The following is a 15,164-nucleotide window of genomic DNA, read 5'->3' on the forward strand; positions in this document are numbered from 1 at the left end:
GTTCTCACTTTAGTGCTGCCAATTTTTGCAACTGCTTAACTGCTCTTCGTATCGAAGAAGGCGAATCTACTACGAATTCGCCTTGGTGTCGAATAGTCTGTTTTGCAAAACAATCAATTTGTAAGGTTGGCGAAGTTGTGCGCCTGAAACGATTTCTACTCTGGGAAACTTAATGATTTGGAAAAATGGAGTACCACACCTGGTGCGTTTTAGCTATATTGTTCCTCATCGGTTCCAATCGAAAAGTTGTGCTCGGCACACACGAAGAAGACAGCTGGGTTGAACCGGACATTTGGGGACGTGAACAACACCAAAATAATCAGCATTATGAAAATAGTTTACAGAATGCAGAATCCACGTCAGATTCCAAGTGCGAGATGAATATTGGCAGCAGCCAGAGTGGAGATGCCATCGCATTGATGTATTACAAGAGGCTCATTGCGTACTTATTCAATAACGACTTCTTCAAGGTGGGTCAATAAACAAATATTTGGCATGGCATTACAAAGCGTGGGCTATAGCTGATGACATCATAGCAGCCCTTCTTTGCCGGCATTTTTGCGCAGTGTTTTTGTTACTGAAAGAATTTTGTTTTCTTTTATACTACTTTGGCTGTTGCTTAGCACGATGAAGTGAGTGGTAAATACATCCGCGCTCTTGTGCTCACCGCTCTGCCCGCTCAATTAGAACAATTGAAAAGTTTAGATGATCCACGCGACTTGGATAATGTTTTATCAGAAATCCTAACCCGAGCAAGAACGGCCACCAAAGACGATATATATATGCTCTATGACGATGATAAAAGCAGTATGAACATTTTAGGAACTATTTGGCATATCGTCAAATATTTGGCGCAACTGTTGAAAGCGTCCGAGGTAAGCGAGATTGATTACACATTACAATTACATTTTTTGATGAACGAATGCGAGGTCATTGAGTAAATATGTGTTAGTTAGATACATATAATATGTACATATCTACAAAATCCGTAACTGCCTATTTTGGTACTCGGAAATTGAATGGTTTTAATTGTATGCTTAATTCCTTTTAAGCAATGTAGTCTAATTGTGTATGTATTATACACCCAACTCTTTTTTTTACATGGTATTTTTTTACCATGATTTACGATTATGAATTAACGCGGTTCACCAATAAGAATTAATACATATTTTTACGCGAATTTTTTTGTTCTAGCGCGAATCCCTTAACAATTTTTTAATTCTAATTTTGACAGTCTTATAAAAACTTACAGCAACAAAATACAATTGGGGGATTACCCTTAAAGTACGTTCACATATGCAATAATTAACAATAAATCCGCAAAATTAATCTACCCGTTCACTTATGGCAGATTACCTGCAAAATTGACAGTCAGCTGTCCATCCTGCTTTGAGAGGTTTTTCTTCATGGAAATTATTTTGTTGGAATATTTCGGTGTTTTTGTTTTTCGAAATGCGATATTACATTTTGTAATAAGTACGAGATTACCTTAATAATACCTAACAAATATTTTATTAACCTGTTTTCTTTGCGTGCATCCACTTTATTTAGTGTTTACTTTGATATTTTTCTTTACACTCGTAAAAATAATGATCTATTACACAGAAAACACAAGGTTGTATGTCAAAAAGTATCATTATTATCTAGGATTATTTTATAACCTCAGATTTTGGGGGAGAAATTTTGTATGGGAAATCCCGCTTTTTAATTACGGATTGGGAGTTAAGCACGAAAAAGTGGATCATCTACTTGTATGTGAAATTTTTTAAAATTTAAAATTTTTTTTAACTAAGTGGTGACATTTTTAGTATGATTTATATTGCTGATAACTTTTTACTACTAAAAAAGGTAATATTGTGTTAAACTTCCGGTTTAGAAAAGTTCTACAAGCAATATTATTTTACATCGTTTTTACAGTACCGTTACAGAATAAATAACAACAAAATATTACGAAGAGACAAGCAATTACGGTAGGAACCAAAATAAAAATCTTAGACAGTCTGAAGAGAGGCAAAGGACCCACATCTGTTGACAAAGCTTTTGGTTTAAGCGCAGTAACTGTAATAACAATTAGAAAAAATGAGAATTCCATTCGACAATCAATAATTTCTGGGTCGGAACTTAGTTCTAAAACATCTTCTTATAGTCGAAATCTTATCTTGGAGAAACCGGAAAAATACATGGTGTTTTGGATGGTAGATTTGCAAAAAAAAAAACTTATTGATGGGAAAATTTTAAAAGAGAAAGCACTTAAAATATACAACCAACTTTAGAAATTTTAACCATCAACAAGTCTTCAGGCAACGAAGAAACTGGTATTTAATGCAAGTGAGGGATGGCTAATAGGTTTTCTAAAAATACATGCATTTCACATTGTCAAAAAATAAAAAGGGGAAGCAGCATCAGCAGACAAAAATGCTGCAAAAAGTTTTCCGGATAAACTAGGATAAGTAATGTTGTTGTTGTTGTAGCAGCATAAACATTCTCCGTGAATATACGAGGAATGCTGCTGAAGTGACAGTCCCTGCCCGGATATAAATCCGGGTCGTTCCGGTTACGTAGAACCGACTGTCGTGGGAACGCTTGAACAGGGCCGTAATACTCCAGATCAAATATTTAACCCTTTGCGCTCGAGTGGCGACTCTCACTCGCCACGATGTTTCATGCAGCAATTCGAACGGCGAGTGAGAGGCGACAGTGTTTGTTTAGACTAGATTTCTTTATATCCAGTTCATAGAAGCTCACTATTGGTTTATGAATAAAGATATTAGGCTAATGTAAAGGAAATTTCGTGAGTTTTGGTATTAAACGAAAAACAATTTTTACCCCTATTTTCCAAAAATGCTTTGTAAAAGAATTATTCATAATAAAAACTGAAATTTAGAATATAAAGTAAGTGGAATAATATATATAAATTCATCACAAAATAACAACATTCAAGTTAAAAACTTTATTAATTCTATTAGTAATCCAGTTGAAGAATTCTTTTTTTAACATAAATATAAAAAGACATAATTTTATAAGTTTTAGTTTTCTGTTTCTGTATTGGATAGCTCTCTATATTGCAGTCCAATTTCCTTCTATTGTATTTGTGTAAACTCTCTCTTGAATAGTTTACGGTAAAATGTAAATATCCAACTTGATCAAGGCCAAAATATGTATTCCATATATCGGTTTAAAATATAACGTTTTCGTATGCTAATCTGTATATAAATTCATTGCATGCTACCTATAAGACACTCGTAATATATGTGCAAAATCGTCTCGAGTTGCTACTCCACCCGAACGAAAAAGTCGTCGAGCGCAAAGGGTTAATGCCGACGAAACGGTATTGTTCTGGAAGAAAATGCCTAAAAGAACGTACATAGCAAAAATCAGCTGGTGGTTTTAAAGCGGTCAAAGATCGGGTGATGTTTTTGTTTTGCAGTAACGCATCTGGTAATAAAATGTTAAAGCCTCTCTTAATCAACAATTCCCTTATGCCACGAGCTTTTAGAGGTAAGAACATTAAACACCTTCCGGTTCATTTGATGGCGAATAAAAAGGCATGATGACGGCTGATCTGTTTAAAAAGAGTTGGGTGTATATTAAAAATGTGCTAAACCAGAAAATTCTCAAGCTGTATTTTGAAATTATCTGTGGTTTACATCTTTATAAACTAATCCATTCTTGCTCCTCTCTTAAGGTTCAATTTTTGTTGGGGGCAGCTAGTGCGGTTTTGTTTGGTTGGTACTGCCATCGGAAATATCATATCGGCATTATTGCAATGATTATCGGCGCTGTGGTTTGTTTTGGTTATTTCCATACGTATTTGGAATGCAATCGGGTGAGTACTAGAAATTCGAATTAATATACAGTTAGATAATTCTCATTCATGCATCATATTTGCAGAAGTTGGAAGCTGAACACTTATTGGAAATGCTTGCACGTCACGAACAGCTAATGCCGTCGGAGCCTAGATGGTACAGTCCGATTATCAACTTTTTTACTTCCAGCGAGCAAAGCAGAAAACAAGAGAAAAAGGAATATATAAAGTTCGCATTCGCTACATGCATTGAATTGTATATTTGTACTTAAAAACGTAACTTTTACTTTTATTTTTTAGAAAAGCAAGTCAACTGAATTTAAACTTCTGCCGACCCGACCATGTGTTCCTAATGTATGCCAATGACTTGTTCCTAAAGCAGTTGGGATTTCTTATAGATAAAAGTGCCGAAACAATGGAAATGCTACGAGGTATTTTCCTACATTTTCAAAACTCGCAAAATTTAAAAGCAATTCCATATAATTGCAGACAATTTAAGCTTCCCCTTTAACTACCTAGCCGCTGTGCTTTTGATGTTTCTTATTGCGTATATTCTAAAACTGACTTTCAAGTACATACTCAGTCCACGCGCTTGGGCAGGCTTAAGGCAGCCAGGTGCAATAGGGTCACATGCACCGCAATATAGTGGCCTCCCTTCGAGCTCAGGTACGGCACATCATGAAGATCGTATTTCGGGTGAAAACTTAAGAATGCTTTTGAATGCCATTAGCGGCGGCGCGACGTCGAATCAAATTACGATCAGCAATACAACTGCCACGGCGGCCTTGACGCAACCGCCAGACTTGGCTTCTGGGGTACAAGAGATATTAAATTCACTAGAAAATACCAGCAGTGCAGATACAGGATCAGAATCTTCCTCGCCAGTTGTACCAGAGAAGTCAAAACAAAATTCGCCACAGCAGCAAGTAGCTACGCTGGATAACAATAATGAGCACGATAAGCAGCTCGATGTGTCTGCTGATAGCGATAAGTGTAAAGAGGTTCAAGTGGAGGATGTATTGGATGAAGAAGCGTAACAATTGTAATGCTGTGCTTTTTAGTTATGTTTGTGCTAATAATTTATATTTTTTACTTATATGAAATTCGTTGTTATTCCATAGAGGCACTGTTTTACGAGGAGAAAAAAGAAACGCTTATCATGTGAAAGTTATACATTTATAAGCCTTGTACGCTATACCTCCATATCGAATTAATTTTAATTAAGCACACAAAGTAAGATATTGTAAGTTGCTGTTATGTAGCCAATTACAGTATGAGAAAATGTGATATTTGGTGAATTGTGCTACTGTTAAAAGTTTGCTTTTTATTTCCGATCATATATTGTAACTGCTATTTCTAAATAATGTTACACCTTGGCACTATTGAAGGATTTTAAAATTGTGTTTAAGCTGGTATGAAAAAATATTGCACCACAAATGCGCAAATAAAGCTGAATTTATTTTAGAAAATCGTTTTGCTACAAAATCAACAGTTCGCCACACCAACTTTATAATGAAAAAAAAAAACCTAAAATTTTATTTCGATTATTAGATTTTTATTCAAGTATTATCTTTAAATTTGTTTGTCACAATATTTTATATATACTCATGCTTTGTGTATTTGTATTTGTGTTTAATTATGTCTACTATTTATGTGTAGTTTATGTATAGGTGTAAATCTGCAGCAAGTACAATACATACCATTCGCCTATAATTATTCCATGCATCTGCAACAAATGCATACTTACATACATACAATGTTATATAAGTTCTGTTATATATTTGTTTCGTATAAGTTTTGTCTATTCAGTTGTTCGCATACTTAAATTCATTTATTTCAAAAATGTATATTGCGAATTATGCGCTACGCTTCCTAATATGTATACAGCAGCTTTAGAAAAAAAAAAAATATATATATATATATATGTATACTTATTATGTGAGTGTGCTGGTATTATTTCTAAATATGCTAAATCGTACAAGTTATTTTTACATATATATTTGCAACCAACGATGTTATTACAATAATTATGACTTAAAATATATAAAAAATGCCATCAGCAAATACGCAAAAGCACAAATTAAATATTATTTCCGTATTCCGTATTGCGTTTGTTCCGATCATAAATTAAAATTTCCGAAAAAAAGCATAAGAATGTTGAAATCTTGCGCTACAATTCATTTCCAATGCATGTTTCTTATTGTGTTTGCCTACTTTCCCAGACTATTACGAAAAATCGACATACGGTTTTATAATCAATGTATATTTATATATGTATGCTTGTACCTATGTATAATTTTCGCAATTTAGAATTATAAATAAATATTCTATTTATTCGTTGTACTTTTAAATAACTTATTGTGATGTGATCTTCGGCGAACTCTTGGTTCCACCAACTTTTATTCATATCCACTTTATGAATGCTTGCCGGAAACAAATTTCAATACATCACGATTACCGGCTTTTTTTAAATACTACCTTTTACTGTTATTTATTTATATTTTTTGCGAAAGCACGAAATGCCTAAATACCTTTTCTCTTTACTCTAAAAGCTAATAACAGGAAAAATGCGGTTTAACAGAAGAATTAAGAAAACTTAATGGATATTATTAGTGACTTAAAACAAGGAAAATAAAAACAAAAATAAATTATTAAAATATGTTTTTTGTCGAATTTTTTTCCTATAGGAATATGTATGTATGTACTTAAACATACATATACTCCGTGTCAAAATGTAGCTCATTTTACTAAAATTATATTTTAAACTTTAAGAAACTAATTCGCTCTAAGAACGCATTCTAACACTTACCAAATATTGATTTAACAATGTAATTACGATAAAAATTAAAAAGAAAACCACTAAATAATAAATAATAAACAAAATAATTAAATAACAAAATAAATATGAAGCGCCTCATCTAACGTACCTGGAAATATTTTATTTTGGCGCTTGAAAATCCTTCAGCTTTTAGCGGCAGATGGTTTCTTTACACATATAATTGTTGCTTGAACCCTTTTTGTGGATGTTTGAGTGAGCGCCTCCTATTTGAGCGTCTTGATGTTTGCCAAAATGGAACAGCCTATAATTTTACGCCGGCTTTTGAATGGCTCATGGTTTTTTATGAGTAGCTTTTTCAGGGCAGAAATACACTCGAAGGTTTGCCATTGTCTGCAGAAGAGCGACCGCCATTAGGAAAAAATTTCTATGTTTCATGCACAGCATTTCGAACTTGTGCACCAACCAAGTCGGCTACGGCGGACGCGTTGTTATGCTTTTTCCTGACAAACGGAGATTGTGAAGTTCACTAATGCTGCTTATGAAAGACTTCCTACTGCTGTTTATATTCAAGACAAATAGATTGGCGCATGAATCTTTGGAAAGTGTTTAAGCTGCAAGTTTGGCTTGTTCCGCCAGTAGAGCGACCTATACTTTACCGCCGCCGCATGACAGATTTTGTGGGAAGTTTTTTCATTTTTATTGCAGGAGTATACTTGGAGGTGTGCCATTGCCTAGCCTGAGGGTTAGATTGCTTGTTTTAGCACCAGCAGTAAGACATAGGGTGCTATGGCTTAAGGTTCTTGTTGTAGATGTAGAGTGGAATTTGTTGTTGTTACTACAATGCTCTCTTACGGCACGAGGAGGTTATTTGGTGGATAATTTATTGAAGCACAGGCGCACAACCATCAGCGTCATTTCCGTCCGGATTTATTCATTGTCGGAGTAAAGTTCGGCTAAAGTTTTTATAGCAATTGCATCAGAAAACTTTTCTTCAGTCTGAGATGGGTTCAATATCTGCTCTGATTCGTAAAGTATGGCGGTGAAGCGTTCACTGACCTACACAATTTAAAATCGCTAATATAACCATTTTTGATCGAGCAAAACAAAAATAACTGTGATGTGCCGAACCCGATGTGGTGAGAATCTAACAAGATTTTTTACAAATTTGTGGTGAATGCAACAGTCACTTGCCGTTAATAAACCCTATTAGAGACTATAGAGACTAGTGATTGTTGTCTGAACCGATATTAATTTTCGGAACCACAAATAAGTATGAAACGATTGCTAAATATTTTTTTAATTGCTAAAAAAATTAATAATATTAATAACCAATTGGTAGTAAGGGGTGAAGATGTATAATACAGATATGTAAGTTTATTAAAAATAAATTTTTATTGCCATTGATACATAATAGGTGTTATCCACAACTCAACGCAGGAGCCCTTGTGATCCTAAAGCAGCAGAAGTAGTAGTAGTGGTAATAGTAGTTGAAATCATTCCCATGCTCAGAAAATCAGAAAGTATTGAACCGAAAGTGGCCTCTACTTTATGCTAGACAAGCTTAGACTTTTTCTCCCGTTAAAAATGGATAAAGCGTCAAACCACATATGAGCTATTTTGTATTTATAGACCTTATATATTCATGTACAAATTATCCAGTAACTTGCCAATAACTTAATTTGAGATAATTCACTCTCAAAGAGAAAAATATCAAAAAAAGTACATGAACGCAAAACCAGTAACAATTTGCAAGTTTTACGAACAGCTGATTAAATTATTGGCAGGAAAAATCACAAAAATTAAAAAAAATTTTACTTGAGCTACCTTGTATTAAATAAAAATAAAAATATAAAGCAAATAAAATGCAAAATAAAGAGATTCGGAATCACATGATTTCATTTGGTCCACAATAATTTGTTCCATTTCATCACATCGCTGTCAGATGAAGAACATTCCATTAGCAATTGCAATTCGCAAATCGCAAATCGCAATTTGTTTTTGTTTTCCTTTGCGATCAGCTGTTTTTCTTACTTGGAAATTTTTACAAGTAAAAATTTATGCAGTAAATACTGGCAACTTCTCCTCAAAATGCTCTGCCACTTTCCTCTACTTTGCAAGATTTTTGGGCATGAACACAAAAACATGATAATTTGTAACAATTCTTGCAAACTATTTGCTTCATGAACAATCCTATACATAAGAGTAGGAAGTAAACTTTAATGAAAATTGAAAAAATTATAAATTTCGATCAAATTACGAAAATGTAAGTATATTTTCTTATTTAATATAAAGCTATACTCTGCCTGTAATTTGGGTCTGTAAAGCTACGCATATCTAATAATTTTTCCCTTCATTAATCTCGTGTCCTATAAACTATTTGGAACACGGCTAAAAGAGTTCGGCGAACAATTTATTAGAAATTAAATATTTAATATTGAAGAAAGCCTTGCGAAGATGAATTGGATAGCGCGTTTTAAATTTTCATTTGTCAAATAAACACAGCAAAAATAGGTGAGTCAGCTGATTCTTAAATTCCGGATATGAAATTTGGCATTTTGCATTCCCGTATGTCACGGCATTTTACGCTCGTCAAAAGAAGTTGTTTCGCTTACTTTCTAATTACTGAACCCAGTCCGGGCTTTTGAGGTATTCCCTCAATTTTATTTGATTGTGATTTCTTTCTGCTAACTTTATTTATAGTTGTGATTCATTGTCGCTAATCGCCGCGTTTTCAGTGCTAGTTTAACTGTGGTGAATTTTTTAACTGAATTTCATCCGCAAACTTGACCGTTTAAATTTAGTTTAATTGGAAAGCAGAGTAAAATTTGCACTGAAAAATTTGGTCTGAAAGTGACCAGCGCCATTAGAGGGGAATAGTAATAATCCAGTTTTTAGAACCAAGTTTCAGCTAATGTTTGTACTAAATAATAAGCAGCTATCAGGCTCACGAACTCACTGCTAGAATGTTAAAAAAGTGTGTGGTTTTAAACAGCTTTTTAAGTTGGCGTATGCGGTGGCTCAACCTAACCTTAAATTAGTATCTGATTTTTTGATTTTCGCGCACATTTAGTAAAACAAAAAAGTTGAAAATTGCCGTGTCGTATGCGAAAAAACTCGTTTCGAAATTTAACTGTTACTTGGCGGATTTTAAATAAAATATGTATTGCACATTGAAGAATAAAAAACAGTGCGCCTTTGCTAATTAGGGTTTTTTTTGTTTAGTTAAAACTGAAAGCTTGAAAATTGTCGTGTCGTATTCGAAAGAAATGTGTTTGGAAATTGAACAGTTATTTAGCGAATTAAAAATTAAAAAAAAAAAATGTATCGTGCGTTGAAGAATAAAATATAGCTCGGCTTTTATGAATAGTTTTTTTTTTTTTGCTGTACATATAATCGCTTAATAACTGAAAAATTATTAACGCAGTGTGAAATTTTAATGAACTTAAGCTTTTTATGAACTCATCTGAAAATAAACAAAACTGATCAATACCTTTGACCTCAAATATTAAATATACTTATGTATTATATAAAAAAATTCGAAATTGTGGTTTTGTTTTATAAATTTTTAATCTTATTCATTTTTTCCTGCTTTTTGTTATAAATTTAAGCAAATTGAAGCTGAGCTTGATTACTTGACTAATTTTTTATTTTAATATTAATATTGATTTGTTACATTTTCTATTTCATTTTCCTTTACGCGTGTATACAATGGCGAATTTACATTTTAATAGCTGCTTGCCATGAAATATTCTAATACCCCTGCTATTCCGTGGAATGCTGGGGAAAAGCACTCATCTAAGAATTATAATTTTTTAATCAAACTATGCTGTAAGTATATATGTATGTATGTATATAATACGGGTGCTTTTATTCATAAATACAATGTTTTTTTGGTTTTATTTCGATGTTTACTGTTTGGCTTATCAACTAATTTTGCTTAAGTTAGCGCAAATTAAATCGTTAAATATTTACTGTTACTTCAATTAATTTATTGTTTTTCTTCAAGAAGAATCAATTCATTATATATAATTAATTTCTGTTTTGGGTTTCATTCATATTTAACAATTAAAGCTTTGTAAATCTCAATTCAATTGTTTACCTTCATTTTTTTTAATTTCTTTTTTTTAAATATAACTTAAATACTATAAAACTGCACTTTTTCAACTACATTTTAATTACTAAAAATTAAAACATATGCGCAGGCATATGCGGTAAAATTGTGAAAAAATAGTTTTTTATAAATTTTTGAGTTCAAGCTTCAAACAGCATAACGATATATATTTTTTGTTGTTTTATTGTATTATGTTGAAATACTAATTGATTTTTAATTTAAGAGTTTTAAGTGTAATTTTTAATGTTGATTTAAATAGTTGATTCAGCAAAAAGGTATTACAAACTGTTATATTCAATGTTGTTTTTTATTCTTTTTTTTAATTTTTTTTATTGACTAAGTATTTACAAAAAATATTGACATTCAACTCAACTACAAGCTGCACTTGACCTGCGACTATCTTAATTCAATATTAATTTACTTAAATTTTAGAAAAAAATATTTATAGCTTGTGGATTATTTATAAATGTGGCGAAGAACACTTGCGCGTCGTTGCCGCTTGTCAAACATAAAAATGATATTGAGTATTTCATAGTCTTTGAAGGAATAGCGAATTCAGCCGCATTTACAACTTTACATATGTATTTACTTCAATATGTATGGATAACTTGGGTGTAGCAGTGTTGCATAGAAAAATAAATTTACACGTGTAGAAGTTTTCTTATTTTAAGTTGTAGTTTTCAAATTTCCTTTTAGCTTTCGAGCTTATAAAGTTTGCTTGTATGTATGTATAGGTATTTTAGTGGTCAGTGTCTTCATGTTGGTGCTGCATCCATTCGATAATATACACATGGCAGAAAAAGTCTGCGTTCACCCACTGTTATAAAGTATTAAAATAATTTAACGTGTTTATCTTAAAACTCTCAGTTATTTCTTTTCACTTATTTCAAAGAAAATTATTCATAGAGGTTATGAACAAAATTTTTTGGAGTTTGAGCTGCGTCGTGTTCAGATAACGGGATTGTAGTACAGTTACTTAAATAGGCTAAGCAGAAAAAGTGTGCGTTCATTTCGAATAGTGACGATTATTTGCATGGCAATTACGTTAAATTAAATTTTAAATCATTCATGTAGTTGACGCGGTTAAGAACAAATCTAAAGAGGGAAAAATTGGTATTAGAAATACATTTTTTGTTACTATGGACCAAAGGCGAAAAGAAATAGATATTGGTGAAAGGAAAATCATTGTAAGTTTGTGGCAAAATAGTAAGAGCTATCGGGAAATCGCGAAAATTGTTGGGAGGCAATACTCCTCAGTCCAAAGAGTGATAAACAACTTCAAGCAAACGAATTGTTTGGAGTCTAAGCCTCGTTCTGGGCGTCCAAAAAAACTGACGGAAAGAGAAGAACGCAACATAACTATTCTTGTGAATTCTAATCCACGACTAACAGCAAGCCGAATTTCAAAAGACATAGAAGTAAAATACCAAAAGATAGTACATCCAGATACAGTAAGAAAAATTCGAAAAAGAATCGGATTTCACGGCAGAGTGGCCCGAAAAAAACCCTTCATATCGCGAGTAAATCGACTTAAGCGGATGGCTTTCGCCAAGGAATACGTAAACAAGCCACCTGAGTTTTGAAATAGTGTGATTTTTTCAGATGAGGGCAAGTTTTGCATTTTCGGGATAAAAAGTCGTAAAATTATTTGGAGGAAAAACGGAACGGCACCTGGAAAGCAAAATCTGGTACCTACGGTAAAGCATGGGGGAGGAGGTGCCATGATATGGGGGTGTATGGCTAGTTCGGGCGTTGGAAATATGCAGTTTTTTGAGTCGATAATGAACAGACATGATTATCTCGATATTTTAAAAACGAATTTGAGAGAAAGTGCAATCAAACTGGGACTCGGTGAAAGATTTGTTTTCCAACAGGACAACGACCCGAAACACACAGCAGAGATTGTTGGGTTGTGGTTGTTGTATAATGTTCCAAAACAACTTCGCACACCCCCACAATCACCTGACCTTAACCCCATTGAGCACTTATGGGACGTTCTAGAAAAAAAAAACACGAGAGCGTACAATAACTAGCAAGGAAATGCTTAAGAACGCGCTAAACGAGGAATGGGAACCCATAAGTCCAGAAATAACAGCCAACCTAGTTGGATCAATGAAAAGACGCCTCCTAGAAGTCATAAAAATCCGGGGATATCCAACTAGCTATTAATTTTAAAACATTTCTATGATCTTAAGCCTTTTATTTTATTATTATTGAAGTGAACGCAAACTTTTTCCGTTTAGTTTAAATGGCCTTTTTAATTTTATGTGATCTCATTTTAAATTTGATTTTGTTATTGGTAGCGAAATATGTGTGATAGTTACGTTTAAGTGAACTTAATAAAACTCATTAAAAAAAAATTCTGAAATATTTATTGTTTTGAACTTTTTCTAATGCAAAGAATATTTGCATAGGTGAACGCAGACTTTTTCTACTATGTGTAATACATCCAAGAACTATCTACATACATATGAAATGCCACAAAAAGCTGCAGTGCGTACAGTTATTTATGAATGTATGCATATGTATGCACATACGCACATATGTATGTAAATATGTACACCTGTGTGCACGCATAAAATTTATATCGAACATTCCATAAAAATGTCTTTTGTTATACAGTCTAATCTTGGTAATTCGGACACTTGATAATTCGGACAGCGCGGTAATCCGGACACCAAAACGTTTTCTATTGAAGTCTCTGTAATCCGGACACCACGTATTCATGTACCTCTAAAATTCGGACACTTCTTTATTTTCCAGTGAATATGCTGAAATAAAAAGGAATTCCGTTATTTTTATTTTATTTTATAAAGGGGACTCCCCTGCTAACTGCGAATAGTGCGTTTAAGTGCTCGTCAGCCTCCTAGTTCATATTCATAAGCATATTTGTGTAACGTGTAGTTCAGTAGCTAATTTCAAACATTAACTCCATAATTTCTTTAACTGTGGACTGTATAAATTTAACTATGGCACCAGCAGCTAAGAAAAAACATACGTTTTTAACGATAGACCAGAAAAAAGAAGTTCTTAAGAAACTAAGTGAAGGACAGTCAATTCGACAGCTAGCTGCGCAATACAATGTAGGTAAATCTACAATTTCGGACATAAAATCAAGTGGATTAAAGATTGATAGGTAAAAAACGAAAACATCTTGTAAGAAGAGTTTACACTCCTTTTATTATATTTTGCAGTTACATTGCTAGAACAGAATGTGGCTTTTGAAAGCGTAAAACTATGCGACCTGCGGAGTTTGAAAAGATGGAAGACCACTTGTATAAATGGTTTGTAAACGCAAGACGAAACAATGCACCGATTTCCTCGGAAATCATCAAAGAAAAGGCCAAACAATTCTGTTCCCAAATTTACGGACAAAGTGTGGAATTTGTGGCTAGTAATGGTTGGTTTAGTAATTTTCGCTCCCGATATGGAATTAAATTCTTAAAAATATCTGGCGAAAAACTTTCTAATGATTCTACTGCTGTGCAACCCTTTATTGAAAAATTGCGAAAGAAAATTGCAGAAATGGGCATTACGTATGATCAGGTTTATAATGCAGATGAGACTGCTTTGTTTTTGAGAAAACTTCCAGAAAAAACCCTTGCATTGCATAATGAAAAGTAGTAACACTTCTAGTTTGCTGTAATGCAACCGGAGAACATAAACTTCCATTGTTCATGATAGGGAAAGCCAAAAACCCCAGAGCGTTTAAAAAAGTAAACCTTCCGCTTGGGTACTCCCATACCAAAAATGCTTGGATGACAGAGAAAATCTTTAAAAATTGGTTTGAAAATTCATTCGTTAAAGAAGTAAAGCGTTACTTAAAGCAAAAGAATTTACCAGCCAAAGCCATTTTACTGCTAGACAATGCAACTTGCCATCCCCAATCACTGTCGGATGTCGATAAGGACATATATGTTATGTTTTTGCCACCAAACTGCACGGCTCTTATACAGCCAATGGACCAAAATGCTATCCGAATTTTAAAGACAAACTATCGGAAGAGTTTTTTGTCTCTACTTTTGTCCAGCCCAACGAGCAATCTCCCGGAATCTTTAAAAAACTTTACATTAAAAGATGTGGCTTTTTTTATCGTCTAATGCTTGGAAAAATGTGGATTAACGCGTGCTCAGAAAATGTTTTAACAAAATTCTTTATGACGAAGAATGGGACTCAGATGATGATTTGCCTCTTGCGATGCTATGGCCCAGCAGCTCAACTAAAATAATTGATCTTCTTCTTGAAATATCCCCTGATGTATATAATGATAACGAGATTACTGAGTGGTTGAATGACGACACTGATTTCGATATCAACGAGATTGAGGAAGAAGATAACGAGAACAGTCTTGACGAAAATGAAAGTCAAGATCCTAAAATTTCGCACTCTCAAGTTATTGTCGCATTTGATAGTTGTATTAAATATGCAGAGGAACAGGAATTTTCATCCGGAGACATTTTAAAGCTTGT

At 33.4% G+C, this 15,164-nt stretch overlaps 1 protein-coding gene across 2 annotated transcripts; it reads left to right on the top strand.

The window, feature by feature from the left end:
• The first annotated feature begins 58 nt into the window (after positions 1 to 58).
• On the top strand, positions 59 to 5,019 carry LOC128855929 (uncharacterized). Of its 2 annotated transcripts, XM_054091180.1 has the most exons (7): positions 59 to 470; positions 624 to 875; positions 3,686 to 3,826; positions 3,892 to 4,034; positions 4,106 to 4,236; positions 4,295 to 4,847; positions 4,927 to 5,019. In XM_054091180.1, the coding sequence occupies exons 1-6, from the start codon at positions 186 to 188 to the stop codon at positions 4,840 to 4,842; spliced, it is 1,500 nt and encodes a 499-aa protein (XP_053947155.1). In that variant the 5' UTR covers positions 59 to 185; the 3' UTR covers positions 4,843 to 4,847; positions 4,927 to 5,019. The 2 variants fall into 2 exon arrangements, with proteins under 2 accessions (XP_053947155.1, XP_053947154.1); XM_054091179.1 differs by having other exon boundaries at positions 4,295 to 5,019.
• The last annotated feature ends 10,145 nt before the right edge of the window (positions 5,020 to 15,164 follow it).

Source organism: Anastrepha ludens, chromosome 2, assembly GCF_028408465.1.
Source record: "Anastrepha ludens isolate Willacy chromosome 2, idAnaLude1.1, whole genome shotgun sequence".
Lineage (NCBI taxonomy): Eukaryota > Metazoa > Arthropoda > Insecta > Diptera > Tephritidae > Anastrepha > Anastrepha ludens.